This window comes from Camponotus vicinus, unplaced genomic scaffold (assembly GCF_025532165.1).
Source record: "Camponotus vicinus isolate PSW18456_S1 unplaced genomic scaffold, iyCamVici1.0 SCAF_2, whole genome shotgun sequence".
Taxonomy (NCBI): domain Eukaryota; kingdom Metazoa; phylum Arthropoda; class Insecta; order Hymenoptera; family Formicidae; genus Camponotus; species Camponotus vicinus.
In genome coordinates this window covers 14991314-15014758 of record NW_028141956.1, presented here as the reverse complement: position 1 = coordinate 15014758, position 23445 = coordinate 14991314, and the positions used below count along the sequence as shown (strand labels likewise).

The following is a 23445-nucleotide window of genomic DNA, read 5'->3' as shown; positions in this document are numbered from 1 at the left end:
TGCGTCCGTCGTACATCCATGAGGTAGATCGCAAAGTTTTGAGTGCTCAGGTGGCCGACTTTAATTCAATTTAACAGGGAGGTCATTCTGACTGCGAGAGAGTTATATGTTAAATTCACGTACTTCCTCTTTCCGAGATCACTTGGACTCACGCCGAGACCACTTGTTTTTCACGGATCGGTGAAAAACAGCATAAAAATACCACCGCAATGCGCGACCACGCGGTGAATCGACGCCGCCAGATATAATATTCATGGCCGATTAATATTGCCAACGGAGAAGTTGCCGGCCGCGATATATCATAGCCGGAGTTATGAAGCGGCTCGTGTAATCCTCGCAGTCGCTGAGAAAAAACGGGATTGCCGTATATCGGTACGTGGAAACTACCCAGGATGAAATAAAAAACTTTGCGGCGCTTAAAACGTCGTATCGTGGAGATTTTCTTTCTTCTTGGTATGATATGAAGAATATTACGACCAACAACATTAATAATATCTAATCTTGAACATTGCCGAGATTAATATAAATAGTAAGAGATTAAATACAATTACAACAGATGAAATTCTTAAAAGAAAAAAGTTAAAAAATGCGTATAAACAATAGCTATGAATAATTTGTACATTATGAGTTAAAAAAATTAAATAAAATAGAGATAACAATTCTCTGGTACCGCATAGTATATCTTAAAAGTAGCATCAGTCAACAAATAAAAAACATAAGTCGTCGGGGACAACAGCATTCTTAAATCTCTCGGCGCCTAACTGTATTTGCTAAAAGACTATATTTCATTTTTCCAGATCGTTGAAGTAATTCGACATATAAAGCAGACACACAGGACAATATATCTCTAGTAGATAGAGTATGAACAATACGGAGAATTTTCTTTATATGAATTCTGTGCAGCAGAGAAGTTTTTCGAAATCATAAGTATATTATATCTTTATATATATCATTTATAGTTTCATTAAATGCTTTTCAAAAATCTAGTGATGATACTTTTAAATAATAAATGATGCCTTTAAATAATAAATTTTATATTTTTGACAACAAGCTTATAAAAACAGATGAATATATAAAAATCTATAAAAATAATGAGAAACTTTATGCATTAATCTTTAAATTTAGTTCAAGAGTTAGAGTAATATTTAACACATTGAAGTGTTACGTTATTTTTTCCATATAAAAATTTTTAACGTTGACGTATATAAACGTTGAAATAAAAGCGTTGGAATTTTCTTTATTCTACTGTTGCTATTATAAATATACAAGATTAGAAATAATTATTCTTTTCTATATTTTCATATTAAAGATAAAACAAGAAATTATACAATGATAAATATGCTGACCACATTGCTTTAGGGGCTCACGAAATAATAAAAATTAAATTCTCGTAGCCGTTGCTAAAGAATTAAATCGTTCAAAAAAAATGGAAGGTACATCGATTAATCTGCCCAAAAGCCGCGAGTGTATTCGAAATGACACACAACTTCCTGCAAACTACACCCAAGAGAGATTTTTAGAATGTCATATTACGCTTTAGTGCACCAGGGCTCGCATACTCAACTCAATTTTCGAAGTGGAAACAAGATAAAAATCGTGCGCCGATATGCAACCACTGAATCAGCATGAAGCATCAAATCGCAAATTCCTCAGGAAGGCATAGAGTAAAACTAATAAATAAAAAGAGAAAGAGAAAGAAAGAGAGAGAGAAACAGAGAGAAAGTAGGGCTGTAAATGAGGTGCGGGAAAACACCTGGGACCAAATGGAAAAAGGAAAGATCGCATAATACAAGAGACGAGGAGAGACGAGAAGGCAGAATAAATGCGTGTTTTTTTTACGACCTTCCCTATCTGCATGCAACCGCGGGTTATTTCGTTTCGAAACGGATAACATTCGCCATGTGTACGTCCGCATATCTTTCGCCACCACAAGCGCCGAATTTATTACATCCTTTTCTTTCAGGGTATTATAGGTCACCGCTTTTCCGCTCCTCTCTGCGCATTGCTTTCACCAAAGGAGATGCGCCAACATCCGGCATAACAAATTCGTTTCTCGACTGTACCTTACGAGATTTGCCTCTCGCGGCAGAGATTCACGGGGCAAAACGTATAAAACATTTCCTGCGCGGTTTTTATCGTCAGGTAATGTTCTCGACGAAAGAGGGTCTGGATCTGATGCAAGTAGACGGATTTAGATCCTTGATACATATTAATTGCGCCAGCAGGCAAGACCTCATTGTCTGCTTTCTCGATCCCTTTACTGAACTATTTCATCAACTTCCTCCCATGTGATGGGTTTTAATTATATGGAATTTTGAGTAAGAAAGGATGGTATATATAAGAATGAAATATAATTTCTCATTATAGTTGCGATTTACAAACAAATCAATAGTCTTCAAATATGTATAAGTAGCGATTATTATATATATATTACAATTTGAAACCTCAAGTATATTTTATAAAATTGGCAAATTATTATTTGAAATGCGAGCATGTAATAAATATTTAATATGTGTAATATAATAATATAATAAATATTACACATTTTTTTCATTATTTTAATATAACGATAAATTAAATTAAATAGCTAAGAATATTAAATATGGACATGAATATAATTCGAAATAAATGTAGTTAAAAAAATTCATCACTAATTCCTAATTAATTTATTAAAAATTTAAACCGACCATGGAAAAAGATTCGATGAAATAATGATATTTAAATAATATTTTAATTTATAATAACATTATAAATATATCCTGTTCGTTAGCATATTTTTTTTTAAATATAAGAAACGGAATAGTAGAGAATTATAATTTTTAAAAATAAAAAGAATCCCCTTAATAGATATATCAATTAATGTACATAACACGTAATGTTAAATTATAATTATCTGCTTAGTGATACGCTAATTCTCAAAAAAATACGCTTGATACAAGTTTCATTAAGATCAATTATGTACGTTAGCGTACGGTGCAGATATTATGCAGTCTCTACTGCGATTAATTAAGTTACTCTAGCTAGGTTTGCCTTATGGATATAAAAGAAAAATGAACTGGACGTATATTATAATCAAGTCAAGTAATTAAATCAAGATTAACAAAATTCTGCGGTTATGACTTTGACAAAACGATGAAGGGAAAGTAATGTAGGGGTGTTGTATTTTACAGTTTCTTTTCAAAACTGCAAGTTTTCTCATAAGACGTGATTATATATTGATACATTGGCAGACAAGTTTTGCCTCGAGCGATTTATTTAGAAGCGCAACGTAAATTAACTTTGGTCATTGAAGTATCGTCCGGCGCTAACGCCTCGTTGGCCGAAGGTCAGTTCTCTACACTGATGGCTTTACTCAGTCGACCGTTGACGATTCGAACAATTCAATTTTCCATGGGATGGTATTAGGGAATGCGCTGACCGAATATCTGGTTGGTCGTCAGGGTCGAGAGAGCGGGTTGACTGTGGTCATCCTGGACGTTGGTCATGCTCGATCGTTGAACACTCTGACCAGATCACGTGTTACACAATAATTGCCAACCACTAACAAATAATTACATCAATTAACGATAGTGATCTGCCTATTGCCATTATGCAAAAAGAAATTTTGCCTAAGTTACTGAATCTCATTGGCATGTACAGGTCTGTAATTGGAAGGTTAATGAATAAAATAAAGTGGCATATGTGCGTGTGTGTATGGATAATTAAGCTATAAGATGAAGCTAAAAAAGGTTAAATATTCCACTTTTAGATAATACGGTTCGCTATACTTTTTTAATTATTAATCTTTCTGGTTCTTCTTTCATATGTATGTTATACGTAATTAATATATATAATATCTAACATATATATAAAATAATATGTATGTTATATATATAAATTCAATGGCATTAAAATAAACATTATACGAAAGTAATAAATCATTCGTGAGTTATATATCATAAAGTTATTTTAATAAATAATCATAAATGTGTGATATATATTGGAGCTACTTTTTGTTTATATGACTTTTTCTAACATAATGGAATGTTTATTTTTTAAACTAAAAAGCAATAGCTTTTTTCTTCTGATGTCTTGCAGCGTTTTATTTATATGATAATTATATTTACAAAATAATGCACTTCAAAAAGCACACCCTTCATTTTATTCTATAGTTGCAGTAAACAATTGATTGCAATAAACAATTGATAAAATAAATTAAATTTCTATTATTTCTATCATATTAAATTAAGCATAAAAATAATACAAAACATGAAAATATCTTTTAATAATTACATTTTCGAAATATAATTAAAAGTTTTTCTATATACTGCCCACATTTATTTTATATTTTAGTACAATAATCAAATCGTGCAGATAAAATTTACAATTTGGTAGAATTGTTCCATCAGATAGAATAACGAGTGCATTTTTCCAGCTCGCATACGTGCCAAAAAACCAGAGTGACAGAAAACTAGAGTGAACGTATTCAAATAAAACAACCACAGATATTACAGTCATCCACTGAGTGACAACGTATTTCGTGTCAGCATATGAACATCAACGGATTAGTTTTTCAAAGTTATCGTTTCGCTGATCCATGTTTGAGAAAAACACAGGAGAAAGAAAAGCACCCCGCAACGCTTGCCAAAAAATGTGGCGCAAATATCAAACAAGTTATTCGTTGCACAAAGTCAACGCACTTTATCGATTTATCAATGAAGGATAAATCAGCTGATACATGCGTATCACGTTTATACATACATGTGTACGTTATCATGAGAATTCCGGAAACATGAGGGTCATTTTAATTGCATCCCTACACATTCACGATGTGTAAATGTCAATGATTGTGCTCTGCGCGAATTTGACATAAAAATAAATCTGCACAAAAAATATTGAACAATGCAGTTCCGATATAAAAGTTACTAATATTTCCACGTATGCGAAACGTTCGGAGATTATATCGATATCTATAAAAGAGAAATATTATGAAGAATACGTTTTGAAAATAATTCATTCACATTTCTGTATCTATGTGTATAATAATGCAAAATCATATTTTGCAGAGAGAAAAAAGATCAAATAAATGTAGTAATAAATATAAAACCTACTTATGCCCGCTTGTCAGCTGACATTTTTCTCAATTTGCTTTTCTACCCTTTTATTTTCACGAGCCATTTTTCGTGCACACAGTCATGTCCGGCTTATATCGACGATACTTCGACAGTTAGTCGTATCGAGAAGATTGTCGGCTAATCCTTCTCTGTTCTCGCAGACCACGCCCAGCAGAGAGGAAAATATCCCCGTCGCGCTTTCCAATATATTGTAGAAACAAAAAAACGTACATTGCGCGTGTCTCTATCGGAAGCGTCACTCGCCATCGCGCGCCTTTCTGGTTGATAGATAAATCTAAGGCTACGAGAGGGCGAAGAAAATCGAAACTTGCAGACTTTCTGCGACCGGATCCGAGTCGCAATCCGAGCAATTTCGTGGTTTACGTATCGTTGTGCCAAGCGTCGTAACCACGACCGATACTGCGCGGCAAAGTACTCCAGTACATCCCTTTCATGTCCGTTCCAGACGACAGCGTCGCAGCATCCTTCCCTCTTTCTCTCTCTATAAGCCGAGGGATTATAAAGACATACATATTGCGGTGTAGCCAGCACCTAAGCCCCGCAATACCAACACACCATTCACCCCATTCTCCATACCTCCTCATCCCCTGCATCTTCCCCGCATTTCACAACGATGCCACTTGCACAATTCGCCTTCATGACGCTGCTTCATATGATGATAGCACAAAAGTGATTTATTTAGTGATTTATTTACATACTGAAGACTATCATATGATTTAAATTGTAGAAATAAATATAAAAATCTGTTCGGAAGAAAATGATCTTGCTTATATTTAAACATCAAAATGTCACAAAAAAATAAAACAATTGAGGAATATATTAAAATATTCTCAATAATATCTTGAACCATTTATAATAATTTAAAAACAACCTATGAAAAATACAAATTCTTTTGTAATTAAGTATCAATTAAATTTTTTTCAAATTGACATTAAATTTTAATCTCTGCATTTTCTGTTCACCTAATATTTAATTAAAAAAAAAATCTGTTATTTGTGCGTATGTTTATATATTTTATGCTTTGCTTTCTTAATATAATGCATAAATTTTGGTACTAAATAACTTCGTGATTATTAATCCTTCATGATTATTATTCCTTGAGATGTTAACATTAAAATATTAATTATGTTTTTTAATTATGTTTTTTACTGATTTTGCTTCTTTTACGGATATATAATTATAAAGAAGATTGAAGTTTTCTCAATTTTTAGCACGTACGAATCGAGTCTCTCGTCTCATGTGTTTTAGACAATTTTCCCAATTTCCCATATGTCACAATGCCAAAACCATGTCACGCGAAAGTAGGACGAGCGAGCAAGTAATATTTCTTTTTAATTTACTCGGTAGGTCATTTTTAAAATTCTAGCTAAGCTTTATATAATGCAGTAATTTTGTAAAATTATCAGCGATTATAGTAACTAAAAATATCCTGTGTGATAAACATAAACTAAAAATATTCTAATAAACATAAACTAAAATATGCAATGGCACTTTTAGATTTTCAAAATTGTTGTCGAGTAATCGTAAGCGTTCAATAATACTAGAATTAAGAGAATATTTTTTTTACAATTTTATTACAAAAATAATGTACTAAATTTTCATGATTTTCCATCCATAATAGTAATAATAAAAAAAAGAATAAAATAGACCATTTATGGGAACAACTTCCAAAATTATTTATTCTTATATTAGGAATGCTGTTATTTATTATTATTTTTCATTAACATACATGATATTTGTTTTTATTTTTTATTAACATATATAAGATCTCTAAATATTTCTAATCTTTTAATAATAAAAAAAACGACAGTGTTGCAACAAATTATATTATTGTATATATTAACAGTTACTTATATTATTTTATCAAGTTGACGATATTTTAGATTAAACTTTTGAAATAATATGATTCTCGATGCCTCCTCGTGAGAATAACTTTGTTATCATGAGAAGAGAAAACAATTACTCAATTGTGTTGGAAATTTGGATTTAAAGTACAAAGGAAACTGCCCACGCAATTCCCGAAACGATACGACCTCACGGATATTGCGATGTACGTAGAATTTGCCATCAATCCATACCACACATTACTAATCCAAGCGTGGGAGGCACGTGACACTTTCCAACGAAACCGTCCTAATCTCATTCCACAAATTGAATCTACTATTTGAACTGTTTTCGGTTATCAGTTTTGGAGTATATGCTTAGTGAAGTTTTGAAGTTCACCAAAAAAGACTAAAAATTATCAATTAAAAAATAGAAATTGTCAAATTGACAAAATAATTTAAGTTTTTAAAAGTAATTTAAGTTTTTTTTTAATCAAAATTTAGTAGATAAAGAGGTAATCTTTTTTTAAATATTCACAATTATTTATATTTCGTTATATAAACAGATGATAATCAAAGATGATACTAATTTATAAAAAAAATGTCTTATTTAGATCTTATAAAATTAGATAGATTTTTTTTAATTTGCTATCTTTTTATAAAATTTTCAACGTAATATATAGGTCATAAAATTTGATGATATTTGAATTTTTATTGCTGTATAAAGTTGTGTATATCATAAAATTATCTCAAGTCTAATAAATTTTTGCTACATGAGAGAGCAGAAAATACTACAGTATTGTACAGAAAATACTACGTAGAAAATATTTCAATTATATTTTATATACATGCTTGTAAATTTAAAATGTTTAATGGTGGCTGTGGTCGCGAAATTATGATAGCTATCCGCGCGCCCATAATATTATAAGCTATATAAAATTTTATTTAACTCCGAAATTTGATATTCTCAGGTACGTGAAATTTGTGTCCCTAAAGTTTCAGGCGGATGAAATTAATTTCCGACACGATAGCGCGAATGCACGTCGTTGTCACTTTTTAATTATAAATTGCGTCCTTGAATATCTTTGATCACACATTACGTCTTCTTAAAGTAAACTTTATTCTTAAAGAAAATTTGTAAAATAAATATATATATGTGGCTGCAACTCGTCTTCCATTTATCATCGTGTGTAAGTGTGAGCAATGTGTACGCGGTAATTTAATTGCTCTGTGAAATCATCTAGACTCTAAGTTGTGTAAAATAAACTATGCAGAAAGATCAAAATTTAAGTCTGAAATCGAATTGTTAATCCAAATCAGATTATTAAGCTTTCTAATGGAGCTTTGATGTTACCAAGATTGTCTTGACACGAGATAGACATGAGGCACAAGATTACCAAATTATGCACTATCCGATCTCGGAGAATTGTGCGACCATTGGAGAGTTATGCAACTATCATCTTATCTGCATCGCATACCAGCATATGTATTCATGGGCAGGGCGCGCACAGACTACATACTGCAAATGGTTAGTGAAACGTATCGCAGTATATCGCAATCACTCATTACGGCACGCATAATAAAGTCCAAAATTAATGTAAATTACTATTAGATTACTCGTTATTTATTTACAGACATTTAGTTTTTAAGTCTAATTATTTTTTTCAGGGTGTCTTTTTCGCGATAAATAAAAATTTTTCTCTTTTGCTCCACACAAAATTATGGCATATATAATTACTGCAAATAGAAAATTCAGTGTAAACAAAAAACTAAATCACTCTGAAAATATCAATATGATTTGATTATAATTTTCTAATTTGTTCATATGTAAATATTGAGAATAAATGTAAAGAATATATGGAACAGATACAAGCAAAAATATTGATCAAAGGAAAGAGTGAAAAACATTAGATATTTTTTAAGCAATATTTTATATCAGCTAATATTTTACATTAACTATAGTACAATAGTTTTTTCTCTGAAAATATGAAAAATTTATATGTTCTTTGGGAAAGTTTCGTTCGCTGAGAGAAAGATTTATATCTTCTCAAATAGCGCAACAAAAATATGACACTTAAAGACAAATATTTTAATGATGAATGCTTTTTTAAACTTATTTAATACTGGAAAACATTCGCAATTTCAATAGAATTATTTCGTCTTGGAAATAAATTTATAGTTTCCTAACTTCAGGAAACAGGAGATGGCTACTCTAGAATTCATCGAATGTATTGAAGCAAATATCTACAGAATTCTAAGAGAACAATACAATCTCAAATTCTCTCGACTGTAATGAGTTGCTAACAATAATTTTGACTTTCTCGAGTCTAAATAGCATATTACATATGTATGATATTGCATACAACAATTTTATTGATACACTTTTACTTTTTAAGGATATAATTATTAAGGATATAATTTCTCTGATTAAAATCACTGCTAAATATCCTTTCAAAAAAATCAACGTTATTTCGAAATGCTATGCATTAAAAATTGGTTAAGTCGATTTAAAAAATATGAAGCACAATAAGAGATACCACATAGTCTGAAAATTCGATATATTCATGTAGGAAAATTAAGCTCATAAGTTCTTATCTTATAAGTCTTCAAGTAATGTCAAAGTGTAGATAAAAACCCTTATTTTTTCGATAAAATCTAAAAATAACATGCACTCTATTTTTTAGTATTAAAACGTAATTTCTTTTTATATTGCGGCATATTGAAAAATCGATATCTTTTTATATGGAAGCTTATTTATCTCACCAAAAGAAATAAAAAGGTCCTAGAGCCTCATCCATTTTGTCGAAAATTATATATTCTTATTACAATATACAATTTATTGCACATGTGACATCATTTTATAATCAAATTCAGAATATTGGATTTTCTTATAACATTTCTATTAAGAATTTATAATTTCTTTCATCAATCTTTCATTAAAATATTTTATTTTCAGATTGCGATCTTCTTTATTAACAAGAAAATCTAATCAGTTGTACTTATGCTACTAGTCTTATTGCAATTTACTGCAAATTATAACTAGACTGCTGACTATTCCAAAATTCAATGTTGCAAGCTGCCGAAATGCGGCACGTCTCGCCGTATCTGGGTTAATACCAACGAGCTCAATGTCGAACTTTATTAATTTCGAGGAATGCCATTTCGTTATCGAGCAGCATTCCAGTATGTCATGATTAACGATTTTCTGTCAATTTCGTCAACGGCCTGCGCCGATAAAGAAACAATACAACATCTTCGGTCTTACCATTTTAAGCAATTAACGAGAATAATACGCGCTGCTCAATCGATTACATGGTCGACGCTAGACTTCGATTGCCTGAATTATACATATGCGCCACGCATTTCGCCATGCCCGGGGAAACAAACATACATGCCGTCTGTGAAATATGCACACAACGGTGCACCTGAGCTGCGCGCGAGTTTAATTGCATCGTGTCCAATGTGAGTATTGTACCTTCAAGCCTTCAACGAAGAGGCCGGGAGCCTTTTCAAGGACAATGATATTGTACGACCGCCAGTTCTGCGCAAACGAGAAGATTCTGGCGTGTCCTTGCACTTTGCTTAATCTTCCGGAATCTCGTTAATCCCGAGTATTTTAATTAGAACGAGAAGCAACTATAGCCGTCGAGTCGGTTGAAATTTCTGTCGAATAATTTACCTTCGACTGCGGTATACCGAAGGCGCGTATTTTAAGTATATGATGTTCTAATGGAATTATAAAATACGGTATGATAATCAAAACGTTTATCATGAAAAAATAGAGGAAAAAAATGATGTATGTAAAATATTATAATTCTCAAAACTAGTAACGAATTAATATTCAATGAAAATTCTTTTCTTTATATATTATTGAATGTTTAAAAACTATAATAGGTTTACATCGATTTTAAATTTGATTTTAATCTTGCAATTTTGATAATATAATAATATAAAGAGAGAAAGAAAAAAAATATGTGTATGTTTTGCAGTTTGAAATTATATATAATACTCAAAATATATCTTTAAATGTATAGTTTATAGTTGCCAGTAATATATATTAATATAATTGCATTATATAAGAAAGCTGATTAGCTTTCCTATATAATGCAAATTAAAAAAAAAAGCACCAAGATAAATTGACATTTTCAAAGATAAATCTCCTTAGAAGAAATGTGAAATCTATTGAGGAAAAATAAACGCGAAAAGATCCTATTTTTAAAGAGACATATCATTGTCATTAACCTAGCCATCTCCATCTATCAGTGACGCTTTCCTAATTAATTTCTCCCAGACACTTGACGCTAGCGCGAACACTTCATATCCTTTCAAAATCCCGAAAACTTATAATTCTTTTTCTACTTGTTCTAATTAAATAATTTAATTATTTAATTAGAATAGATATGGGAGAAGAAAATTATAGATTCCCGGAAAAAGAATTTATAATTTGTTTACGCATTTCGAATAAATTTAAAGTGATAATTGTTTAATAATTACCACAAAGGACACAAATTTATCAAATTTTTTAAAGTTGTTTCATACATGTATGTCAATTTCAAATGTTGCCGAATTAAATAATACACACACGCGCACACACCATGTATATATATATTGTTTTATTCTTATAAACATATAACGATGCACATGCATTTGCACGCATGCGTGATTTTTTTATACATGATGAGAATTAAAATCTGATTTTGATGTTTCAAATAGAATTTTATATAGAGTTATCCGTTACGTATATCGAGAATTTAAATGCACGAGTCAGTTTGAATGTATATGTCTAAGATTATAGGTCTAAGAATCGAATATTAACGAGGAATTGCTAATTTGTATCAGCTGTTTGTTTAGAAAATTCAATTATTTATAGATATATCACAATTTGTTTTTCAAAATGAAATCGGCATATAAAATCAATATATATATCATAGAGAACGTCATATCTATTAACATCATCCATTCCCATCGATTAAGCCGTATTCAATATCGGTTAACGTCTGTAATGACATCTATATCATTAATGATTCCCAAGGCTAATAATGACTATCCCTGATATCGATTAATCATTTGGCGACGAACAGAGATTAAAAAATCAAATATTTGTGTACAAAAAACTTGATTTGAATTATCACGCACAATCTGTTCAATAAATTGAGTAAATTAATGATAAAATAAATCTCAAAGGAAACAAGTTTAATTTGCACGCCATTCTTATTACGGATGCAAAAGAAACATTAAGTAAAAAATTGATACATTAAAAAGGGAGAGTATAACTTTTGATGTAAAAAAATAGAATTTTTAATTTTATCTTTCAAACTTTTTATCTTTCTCGTCTAACGCGATACTGCAAATTTTACGAAATTTAATATATTATAATTAAAAAAAATAAGAAAGAGTTGTTTTTTATAAATATGTTACATTGCATCAATCAAGAATAAAATCTTTTGCATAAGTATATTACATCGATATTATTTATGAAATCATCGATACCGATATATTATTTATGTGAAATTTCATGTAATTAAAGCGTGCTAATCTAAGGCTTAACGTATATATAAATTGAAACTGAAATTCTTTACATCTTAGCACACGTATTCATTGCGAACTTCGTGCCACGCCTCTTGACGTTACAAAGGCAAGTAACCAGACGACCTATTCAGTCCAATATACACGATTAAATATTTATCGAAAAGCAACGAGACTCCAAGGTATCACAGCGGAAATTGCAAAGTAATAGTCGATGAAATTGTAAAAAGGCAAACAGTTTCACTATACTTACAAGCTTTTCACGTGATAATTTACGGTTAGATCCATTCTCTTTAACGTAAAAGGGCGAAATAACGGAAAAGAGAAAAGAAGAGATGATGCGAAATATATATGCACAATGGAATCAAGTGAGTTGAGAGGATCCACCTTCGCTCTGTATGATGCTAATGTATTCTATTGAAGGCGACCGCGAAGAGACTAGTAAATCAACAACAGCCACCCATGTTTTGAATAATGAATGATCCTCGTTACCATCATCGATTTCCTACTGATCGCCACAGTCAAATTGTTCCGGCCGCATTATTTAAAATGCTAAAGACGCGCGACCACGCCGGACAAGCGGCGAATTTGCGTGCAAGATGCGAGATTTATGTATCTAGGTGGCGTCATAAATCTTGCACAGGAAATGAAAAGCGTCGCGTCGCATCACCGCCGAGATATCCGTCTGAGAATTGAAATGGTTGCGCGCATTGCAACCCTTTCAATCTAAAAGTGGAGACCATCTACGGTACTATAGGAATCATTTACATCACGTTTTCACTTCTCACAGTGTGCCGACTACCAAAGATGATGAAAATTTGCATAAAATTTGTTAGGAATATACTTTTATGGTATATACTTGTTCTCTATTAGATGACGATAATTTTTTAATACGACTACGATGGCATAATTTATCTGAATTTTCAAGATGCGTCAAGTCTTTGAATGAAATAACGTCGCTTTGTTCGTTTGCGATTAAGATGAACACGCTTGTTATTGTAGTTACGTGCGAGTTATCGGCATTATAAGGCCTATGGAACGCGTCATCGCGTGGTTTCACAATGTTATATCACTGCGTTATAAACGCGAAGGCTGCTTTTCTCCATTGTCGCGAATAGAAAACGCGTCGTCATTCACGTGTGTACCACGATATATAACTGTAGAAATATAAATTTCATGTTTCCACCAGCATAATAATATTTTAACATATGTAAATTATTTGTTTGATTATCTATGCACATAAATCTATGATTTCTGAAATGTCATACAAGTCAAATATAGCGTGGGCTCTTGAGGCATCGAAAGTTATGTCTATGCGATACTCATTCTTCTAAAATGCATTCATAATTGCAACGGGCTTATAAATAGATATTTTTTTATACTTTTTATCCAAATACCTAAGACATTTTTAGTTACTTGCATTAAGCACTTTAATTTACATATATTATCAGATTTTTATCTCTTTGGAAAATATAATAGAGTCTCCTATTGAAAATATCCTGTCGGAATATGTAAATCGTTATATCATCGCTAAACGTTATATCATCTCCATAACAACAAAATTGCAATGAAAGCAATCTTGTTGAATTATACAGCTTTCTTAACTACATTTAAATATTAATTTCTTCTCTTGGCTTTTATTTTTCCAATATTTATTTGATTTTTTAAATAGATATGACTAACACTTTATACACATATAGTTTCTAAAAAAATATATTCTTTCATAAATCTTTCACATGCGCAAAAGCTAAATGAACTAAAGTACGGTATGAAAAGTTAACTGAAAACAGTCCTTCACAATGAAGAGAATGGAAGTAAAAGAGGGATATAAAACCAAAGTTTCTATAAGAACTGCCATTTGCATCCCTAATGCTTTGACTTACGGAATTATCGATCACGACATTCATATTTTTCGCAGACGCCGTTAAATTGATTTTCACGACGTAGCTTTTTATCCAGCGCTTACGATATAGAATACGTCGCATAAAAGAACATCATTTAAGATATATATTGATTATGGAAATACGGGTTTAGGATTTCTGATAAACGAGACCACCGATGCGGCGGACGCATTAACCAGATTGTGCATTCTCGAGGGGCGGTTACAGTAGAAATAGAAGGGAAGTACGCGGTGGAAATCACCATAATTGTGCACAGTTGCATCGAGCATTGCAACTTACGTCACACTGTAGAAATATAACGATACTTATACCCGACGCTTCACCCCTCCCCCACGATTTACAAAGATGATTCCGAAATTATTATACATGCACATATATATTATCAGATTTTTATCTCTTTGGAAAATCTAATAGAGTCTCCTACTGAGAATATCCTGTCGGAATATGTAAATCGTTATATCATCGCTAAACGTTATATCATCTCCATAACAACAAAATTGCAATAATAGCAATCTTGAATTATACAGCTTTCTTAATATTTAAATATTGATTTCTTCTTTTGACTTTTATTTTTCCAATATTTATTTGATTTTTTAAATATGTATTTATTATGCCATTATAACGATTAAGAATCATTTTAATGATGAATTTCTTGTTCTTCTCTCTTTTTTGAGTAAAATCTCCGAAATAAATTTTTTAGAGTTGAATTTTTGATTATTGTTTACTGTAGAAACCACAATATACATAAAAATATGTATGAGTGTTTATAGATCTACTTATTTTTCAAATTCAGAGAAAAATAAAATTGTTCATTTTCCAATTTAATATATTCTACGATTTATATAATTGAAGAATATCTCTGAATATAGTCTCATATCTCTTGAAAACAAGATAAATTATAAATTGAGAGAAATTATCAAGATTATTTTTTGATATCGTGAACATTATTTATGGATACATTTGTTTGTTACAAAAATAATCTTTATCCTTTGCTCATATTATATTTCTATTATATAGACAAACTAAATATGAGATATAATACAGTTTCAAATGTACCGTAGAAACATGAGTTGAAGATTGTGAAAAGTATAAATCTTTTGCCGGAAAATGGCGAAAATACTTTACGTAAAATAGCGGACGTGGACAAGGGTGCGTTTATCTGAGAACGATCATTCATGCGTACACAGTGCCGTAACAAATGGAGGAAGAGACGGAAACTAAATTACCATCTAAAATTCCTCCCGTACCGGTCCTCTCATACCATGCCGTAAACAATCTTTCGGTAGAACGAACCTTGTGAGCTGCATCGAACTTCGAAGGATATTCTATTGTTCGATGGAACATCGTCCGGTGTGTGCGGAAACAGTTAGTCCGTTTAGACAATAATTAGTCCTCAAGGGAAAACGATGGACGAAGGCAAAGTGCTTAATTGCTACCCTCGGTACCCGACTGGAAATAGGTGTTCCACTTGTTAGTGCCATAACGAGAAAGTGAGATAGAAGGAAAAGGTAGAACCTCATTGACCTTACCACGTTTACTAACTTTGTCCAATCCTTTCGTGCCGTAGTGTGCGTTTACATAATGAACGAGATTACAATCTAGCAAGAGTGGGCGGAATACGTCCGAAAAGTGATTATCCAACATATGTATGTTAGTTAAGTAATCAGTTTAAATAAATTGGTATGTAACTAACATCGCATTATATACGTGTAAAACATTAAGAAGTTAAATACATTTTTAGTAATAGATTTACAATAATAGTAAATCTATAAATTTTCAGCATCTTTTAATTACGTGTGCAATGTTAAATGTAAAATATGATATACATAATATTGTGTCGGAAAAAAAAGTGTTGTGACAAGTAAGTTCTCCATTCTCAATGAAAAAACTTTTCAATAAACGGGACTTTTCGATAACTCTGATATAACGACCTGTTTAAGAATAAAATAAACATCTAGAAAAGTCTCAATAAATTTTGTCCATATTCTTACGCATAATTCAGAATGTCAGAACAAACAGTCATTACAAACAGTCACGAAATAGAAAGAACTAAATTTTCAGAAAAAAAAATCATTTAAATGCTGTTATTCCGTTGAAGAATTATATATGTTCCATAAAGTGTATATATATGCATTGTATAGTAATATATGCCTTGTATAATAATACAGCTTCTCAAAATTATATATACACGTTTATATATGTATATATATATATATAAAGAAAATAAAGAAAAAATTCTTTCTTGATACATATCACATATTTTCACTGTATTTATTTATTTGCGAAGAAACAAGGAAATATTATCGTTTCAGAAGTACAATCGTTAAATGTATAAAGGAATGTAACATAAACATGCTATATATTATATATTGTAAACCTTACGCGAGTTTGTGAATAAAATAATTTGCTAAGCGTAACTCAGAAAATATATCTTAAATAGTTTTATATTACATCTTAATTGCTCCAAATATAATACTTTATTTATTTATGTGAATTTGCAAGAAATTGCATTCAATAATTGGTTATAAATTTTTAATTGTGAAAAATTTGGATTTATATAACATATATCAAATAAAATTTCCCATCCTCTTTCTATTTTTCGAAGTCGATCATCAGTATCATACATTCCGTCAGTATCATACATTCCGTATACATTTCCGTTTTCGAAATGACCGTTCGGAATTTCAATGCGTGAAGTTTTTAGCGCAGGAGATTGAATATACGGACAGACCATGTCTTCTTATCTTACTATTACGACGAGAAGAGAAAAGTTTCGGAAGCAGAGAAACATTATCGAAACATCGGCAAGTAATGTTTAAAAGTTGATACTTTTGGCTATATGCGTCAAGGAAATTCGCAGGTGAAATTGCGAAGATTTTCGTTTCACGCTTTACTGAAAACGTCATCTTATGCTTGCGAATCCTTGCAAGTTTTCATGGATGGAGCACACGATACATATTTAAAGTGATCCCGAATATATTTGAAGAATAATGCGAGAACGTTCCAGCGTACAATACGGCCAAAGATTTCTTTGTGACACTAGCAAAGTATACCCGAGAGTAACGACGAATGTTTACATAAATGAAAGTCGGTCATCGATCAAAGCATCTCAAAAAGACAACCAAAAAAAGTACTACAATATACAAAAGTAAACTATATCCAACATCCATCGCGAATATTTCACGAAAATATTTACTTCGTTCATTAACAAATCTTGTCAAAATTTGTATGTCATTTTTATAAAATTATTAAGAATAATATTATAAAGTATATAATTTGCAAAAAGTATGTTACGTAGATGTGTTTTATATGTTTGATTTTTCTTTTCTTTTTGAATAAATTATGCTAAAGTGTGAAACGGCCAGTCATAAAGGAAACATACTACAAGTAAGATAAATGAAATGGAATGTTGCGAGTGTACCTGCTCGTAAATCAAGCAACAATCTCCTGATAGGTCGCTTTTAGTAAGTCTTATATCCTTCTTATGTACTTTACCTTATTATCATTGAAATCTAATTTTCCATAATATAATCCTTTTTATAACAATAAATCAAAATAAAATATCGGTGGAAGAATCTAAATAAATAAAATTTCAAAATTTCTTTAAATATGCAATCTGCTCTAGTTTAAAATAATGATTGTGATAGATAAAGATGTGTCTTCATATATATGTGCATATCTTTTTACGTAACTTTTGTTTAACTTTAGACGCAATTGTATCAAGCAAATTGTGTCAGCTAAAAACACTCTATTTTGATTACGCAAGTGAAGTACATTGAAAACAATGATGCAGCGTAACAAGCGCGCGTTTGTGCTGAAAAATAAAAGTGTCAAACTAGAGATTAACCTGCTTTATACGACGCATCCTGCTTTTCCGTATTTATCACAACAGTATACACCTGCAGAGATCAAATAAATGGTGGCGATAAATAGTGCAATGACCCCCCGTCATATCAGTGAAATTGGAACGTGAAACATTATCGCGAAACATTCACGGCGATGGTATGCGCTCAAAATGATCGCGGATTTAAATCGTTGTTCGATATTATCCATTGATACGACGATCGCCGCCGCGTAATAATTCCGTGAAATATGCGTTCCCGAAATGTCATGCTCTATCTGTGTCACGAGAGAAAGGGTGATGAAAGAGAAACACACGACGATAATAACTGTCGCACCAGACGAGGGAAAAGTCAACTCTGCCTGGGATCGCCGTTTTTGGTACAGGAGGCACGTAAACCGCGACATTGTAAAAGTTCCAGACAGGGCGACGACAGTTGTCGGTGTCTCCGTCGACCAGACTTGGAAAAGCGGGAGGAATGGCATAAAGAAAAACGGCGAAACGCGGTGCAGAGTATGCTTGATGGTCGGGGGAAGGCTTGATAAATTGGGTTTCTCACGATTACGATGCCGTCAGGCAACGCTCGTACAATCCGCGAGACTAAAGGATTCTCTAGTTCCCTTTTCCCGTCTCACCATAGAGCTTGAGAAATTTTCATGCCGTTCCATGTCCTGGAAATTCCTGACGTATCTCATTTGGTTAAAGTACGATGCTAGAGAATTTGTCATAAATTGTCGTAATTTGTGTATTTAAAAGTTGAGCGCAACGTAGATGAAGCACAGGTCTTTAATGGAATAGATGATATTAAGAATCTAAAAATAATTACGTTATAAATTACAAAATAATGAATATAATAACAATATTAATCTAAATGTAAATATCGCTTTTGTAGGAGATATAAGAGAGGATCGAAATAGTGTCACTGTCTAACTTCGTTCAAATTGCAAATAATGAAGAATTATTGTTTAATTAAATAAATTGATGATACACGTACATATACACAATTGCGAAGGGCGGAAGTTACAATTGATAAAAATTACGAAAAAAGTTATTTTGGAGAAAATTAGCATTTTATAATAATATAATATATATAATAACGCGGGTTAGATAAAATATTATTAGTTATTTATAATTTATAATTAAAATTATTAATATATACAAATATATATATTATTCTCCGGTAAAATATATTTTTTCGTACACTTTTATATGTTGTAAAGATTTTTAATTTTTCTATTTTTTCATATCTCATAATTTATCAAAGAATTAATTGCTTTTCGCGAGAAAATTCTATAGAAATCTTCAATTATTCGTAATTTAAAAATAATTACTAACTGTTGATACAATTATTTAAAAAAATTATTGAATTAGCCAAACAAGCTAAATAAGAATACATTTGCAAGAGAATATATTTTAAACAAATCCTATATATACAATATAATGAGATGATATTAAATATTATATATATATATATATATATGTATATATATAAAATTATATATAATATTGCAGATATTTTATTTGTAAAGTATGGAAGATACACGTAGCAATTTCAATCTGATATTAACACATGCCCAAATACATATACTTCAACACAGAGCAGTGCCCACTGAAGGAAGCTCACACATTGTGTTCTAAACCATTTCGAATATTGCAACGTGACATGAAATGTAATTCAGGATCCATATCCTTCGACCGGTTTAACTAACCGTGTTTGCGGTCGTACTCGCAGCTGCGATTTGCAGATGCGATTGCCACTACTACGTGGTAACCTGATTTACAAATTTATCAAAGGAATAGCTCAGAGATATGAACCTACATCGACCTGCTATTATCCATCTTCTACACAAGACACAATACAACTGATCCCGTATTACTCCTCCATAGATAATGAGCTTTCGCTCACTCATTAATGAGTGAATATATGTACTATCACATTTCAAATTTCAATGAAAAGGTCCAAATACAATGGAAACAGAAATATTATGTCACAAGTTTCTCCATCAAGCACAGAGATATCAAGCACTAGATTTTTAGTAAAATATAACAATCACGTTTACCTATAAAAGCGGAAGAAATCTGAGCGAGCTTTCATTCATTCATACAAAACTCGGAAATTACAAAAACGGAAACTACATATTTGGACTCTATTCATTCTCCATTGCAATATTCCAGAACAATGAAATTAATATTTCTCTCTCTCTCTCTACTTGTCTTATGTATGTGAGACTCTTCCAATTAGCTCATAAATACCGAAAGATACGTCGAGAAATTTAATTTAGAAGATTACGGGCGATTTTCTTTTATCTTGTACAATTTTAAAAAATATCTGCTCGATATATCCAGTACGTAGCATATATCAGCGACATTAATTTTCTAGTATATATTAAACATACTGGTTTTTCAAATAGATATATCTGTGTAGATTTCCACTATTTTCTGTGAATGCAATATGTGCACGTGTGCATTACAAACCACAATCTCGATCTAAATGCGACTACGTACTTTGTATGATCCAATAGTAGTCAAGCACAATGCATTTTTCTTATGAAATAAACACTGTGATACGCAGGTATACTTTTACGTAAAATTTTAGCGGAAGGACCAGCGCGATAATGCGGGAACAAATTTCCGGTTGTCATGTATAATGGAATTAGGTTCACGCGCGATAGCCATCACCAGTATATTACGACATCAGGATAAAATATAGGACTGGATTCTTCGCGTTCTCTCGTTATCATTCGTATGCACAAATGAATCCAATTGTTGGTTACGTTTTTTGTTAGCAGCAAGTCTCACAAAATTTAAAAATATATGAGAGAGATACCGAGATCACGATTGTTCAATACGCGCTTAATTTAAAGAAAATATTTCGTATCAAAGTTATGTTATCAAAGATGAACTATTTAATTTCGGAAAATCATATGATTTCGATTATTTAAGGAATTAGGGTGCATCCGCTTTCAGTATTAAGCATAAATCCTCGCATTAAGCTTTAGCTAAAGGATTCGTGTTTTCGAGACGTTTTGTAAACTTAGATTAACAATGAACTAAGTAGATTTACCTGAAACTTTGTGACACGGTAACTTTAATGGTGAATATATTGTGATTGAGTATCGAACCGGAAAAGATTTTCATGATTTTATATAAGGTAATTTATATGTGTAATATATATGCAAAATATAATCTTATAAAATGCATTTGTTTATTTGTAAATGTAGGTTTTCATATTTGTGGATAAATACGTATTCTTTAAGTTTTAATTTAAAGTGTAACGTTAAGAATAAGCATGGAATTCTTATCTTGAATTCCAGAATTAGTTATCGATTGTAATATCTGTATTCTAAGATAATTCATATCTAAAATCAAAGCCATAACTCCGAGATTGATGTTCCACATATAATATAATGCTATATATATAAATATACTAAATTCAATAAATTATCTATTTCATACTTTCTCTCTCTACTGTATATTAATTTGTTCCCTATCATTATTAAGCAACAATTTACAAAAAATCACTGAATGATGATACTGAACAATTTACAAAAAATCACTGAATGATGATACACTGTGCTTACTTATTTTCTCTCACAGATGTACTACGTGCTCTTTAGAGAGAAATTGTTATTAAATTTATCGATAGCGCCGTCTCTGTTCATTATGCAGCCGCACGTGGATCCTGAGGATTATAACATCTACGTCTATCGGTCCGTTTAAATATGCGGAATAAATCGCGCAACCCTCGAGGGAGAAGCAACGAACAATATTATCTCTCTCATCTCCCTCGGACAATAGACGACATGTTGTGGATGTGCAAATGCGCTTTACCTGCGAGTGCGAATGATAGTCGGTGCCGGCGCCGTTTGGGAATCTGAATCGGAACGGACTATGCACAGGGCAATTGAGGCGAAATGGGCTCTCCGCGGGCAGTCTGGGTGGCGGATGGGTGTGCGGTCCAAAAATCACACAGTCCATCGGCATAGGACGTCCAGGGGCGTGATCGAGAGATCTGCAGGAATAGTTCATGGGCGGTCGTACGGCTGGATGCTCGATCGGTGGCCGACCAGAGTGTTGCGCTTCGTGCTGCCGATGCTCCAGCAGCCGCGATACATGCTCGACAGAACGACAGCCGTGCTCGTGAGGCCTCCCAAAGTGATCGTGTACGTAACTGGCGTGATCCTTCAACCGGCAGGGATGCTCGATCGCGCGCATCACACGACGATCCATGCCGCTTCCCATGGCACCCGGCGATATCGAGGATGAAGCGACTGAATGATCAACGACCGATCGCGGCTGTTCCGTACGAATTTGCTCCATCGATCTGCTCATTCCTTCCATTGGTCTCATGGACTGATGATGCTCGACGGATGCGCGCATCGGATCAGGCGGCGGCTGACGTATGATGGAATCGATCGATCTCATCGACTCCATCGATCTCATCGTTTCGGTCGAGCGCATGCCGTGCTCGAAGGGCCGCATCGGTGAAGGATCGGTCGATCGGCATGGCCTCTCCCAGCATCGTGGTACCGTTGCCGTTCCACCGCCTCCGCCGCCGCCGCCTCCGCCTCCGCCGCCGTGACCTTGAGGCACCCAACCGCCCGCATACGGATGATCCATCGCCGTCGCGAGGCGCCGTACTCACGGATCTCGTAACCACATGGCCCTGTCCGGTGCCATGATCCGTTCTTAGCCGACGTGACGGACTGACTGTCACCGTCGCCGCCGCGTCGTCGCGCACTATCACTCGCGAGGGTTGATCCGCGCTGTCGCTGACGCGTCACGACGCGTCACATTGTACGCCTTGCGGGGCGCGAACGAGAACGAGCACAGAAGAGAAGCGGATCGCGATTCGTGTGATATACAGACGTAGGAAAGAAACACGACCGAGGAAGGACACGCGGAGATAATCCGAGAACGAGACAGACGCGAGAGAAGAGAGAGAACGAGGCCGAGAGACGCTTACACGAGCAAAATAAGTGAGACGAACGTGAGAAAAGAAATCAAGGAGCGCGTAACAAAAGTGAAATGTCGACTATCCAGTGATGTCGCGAATGAACGAAAAGTTGGAACGACGGAAAAAGCCGTGTGCGAGTGCGGCAGCGATGGAAAATCGACGCATCGCGATGCCGCGCTCCCCAACACTGAGCCTCGCAGCCTCGACTGCCGCGCAGTCCCTCCACGCAAACCAACCAACCGACCCACTATCCTCGACGGCCACCCACCCGCCACCTAGTCAT

The 23445-nt window shown here is 33.1% G+C and overlaps 1 protein-coding gene across 4 annotated transcripts in view; it reads right to left on the bottom strand.

Moving 5' to 3' along the window:
* Window positions 1–23445, bottom strand: part of Cask (peripheral plasma membrane protein CASK) — a 192181-nt gene that overhangs the window by 95849 nt on the left and 72887 nt on the right. Inside the window, exon 1 of one of the 4 annotated variants that reach the window (XM_083092115.1) lies at window positions 22037–23344. The exons of the other annotated variants lie outside the window; for them this stretch is intronic. Within the exon in view, the coding sequence (XP_082948241.1) occupies window positions 22037–22825 (789 nt within the window). The 5' untranslated portion in view covers window positions 22826–23344. Of the gene's footprint in view, window positions 1–22036; window positions 23345–23445 lie in introns of those variants that run through there. 4 annotated transcript variants of the gene reach the window in all.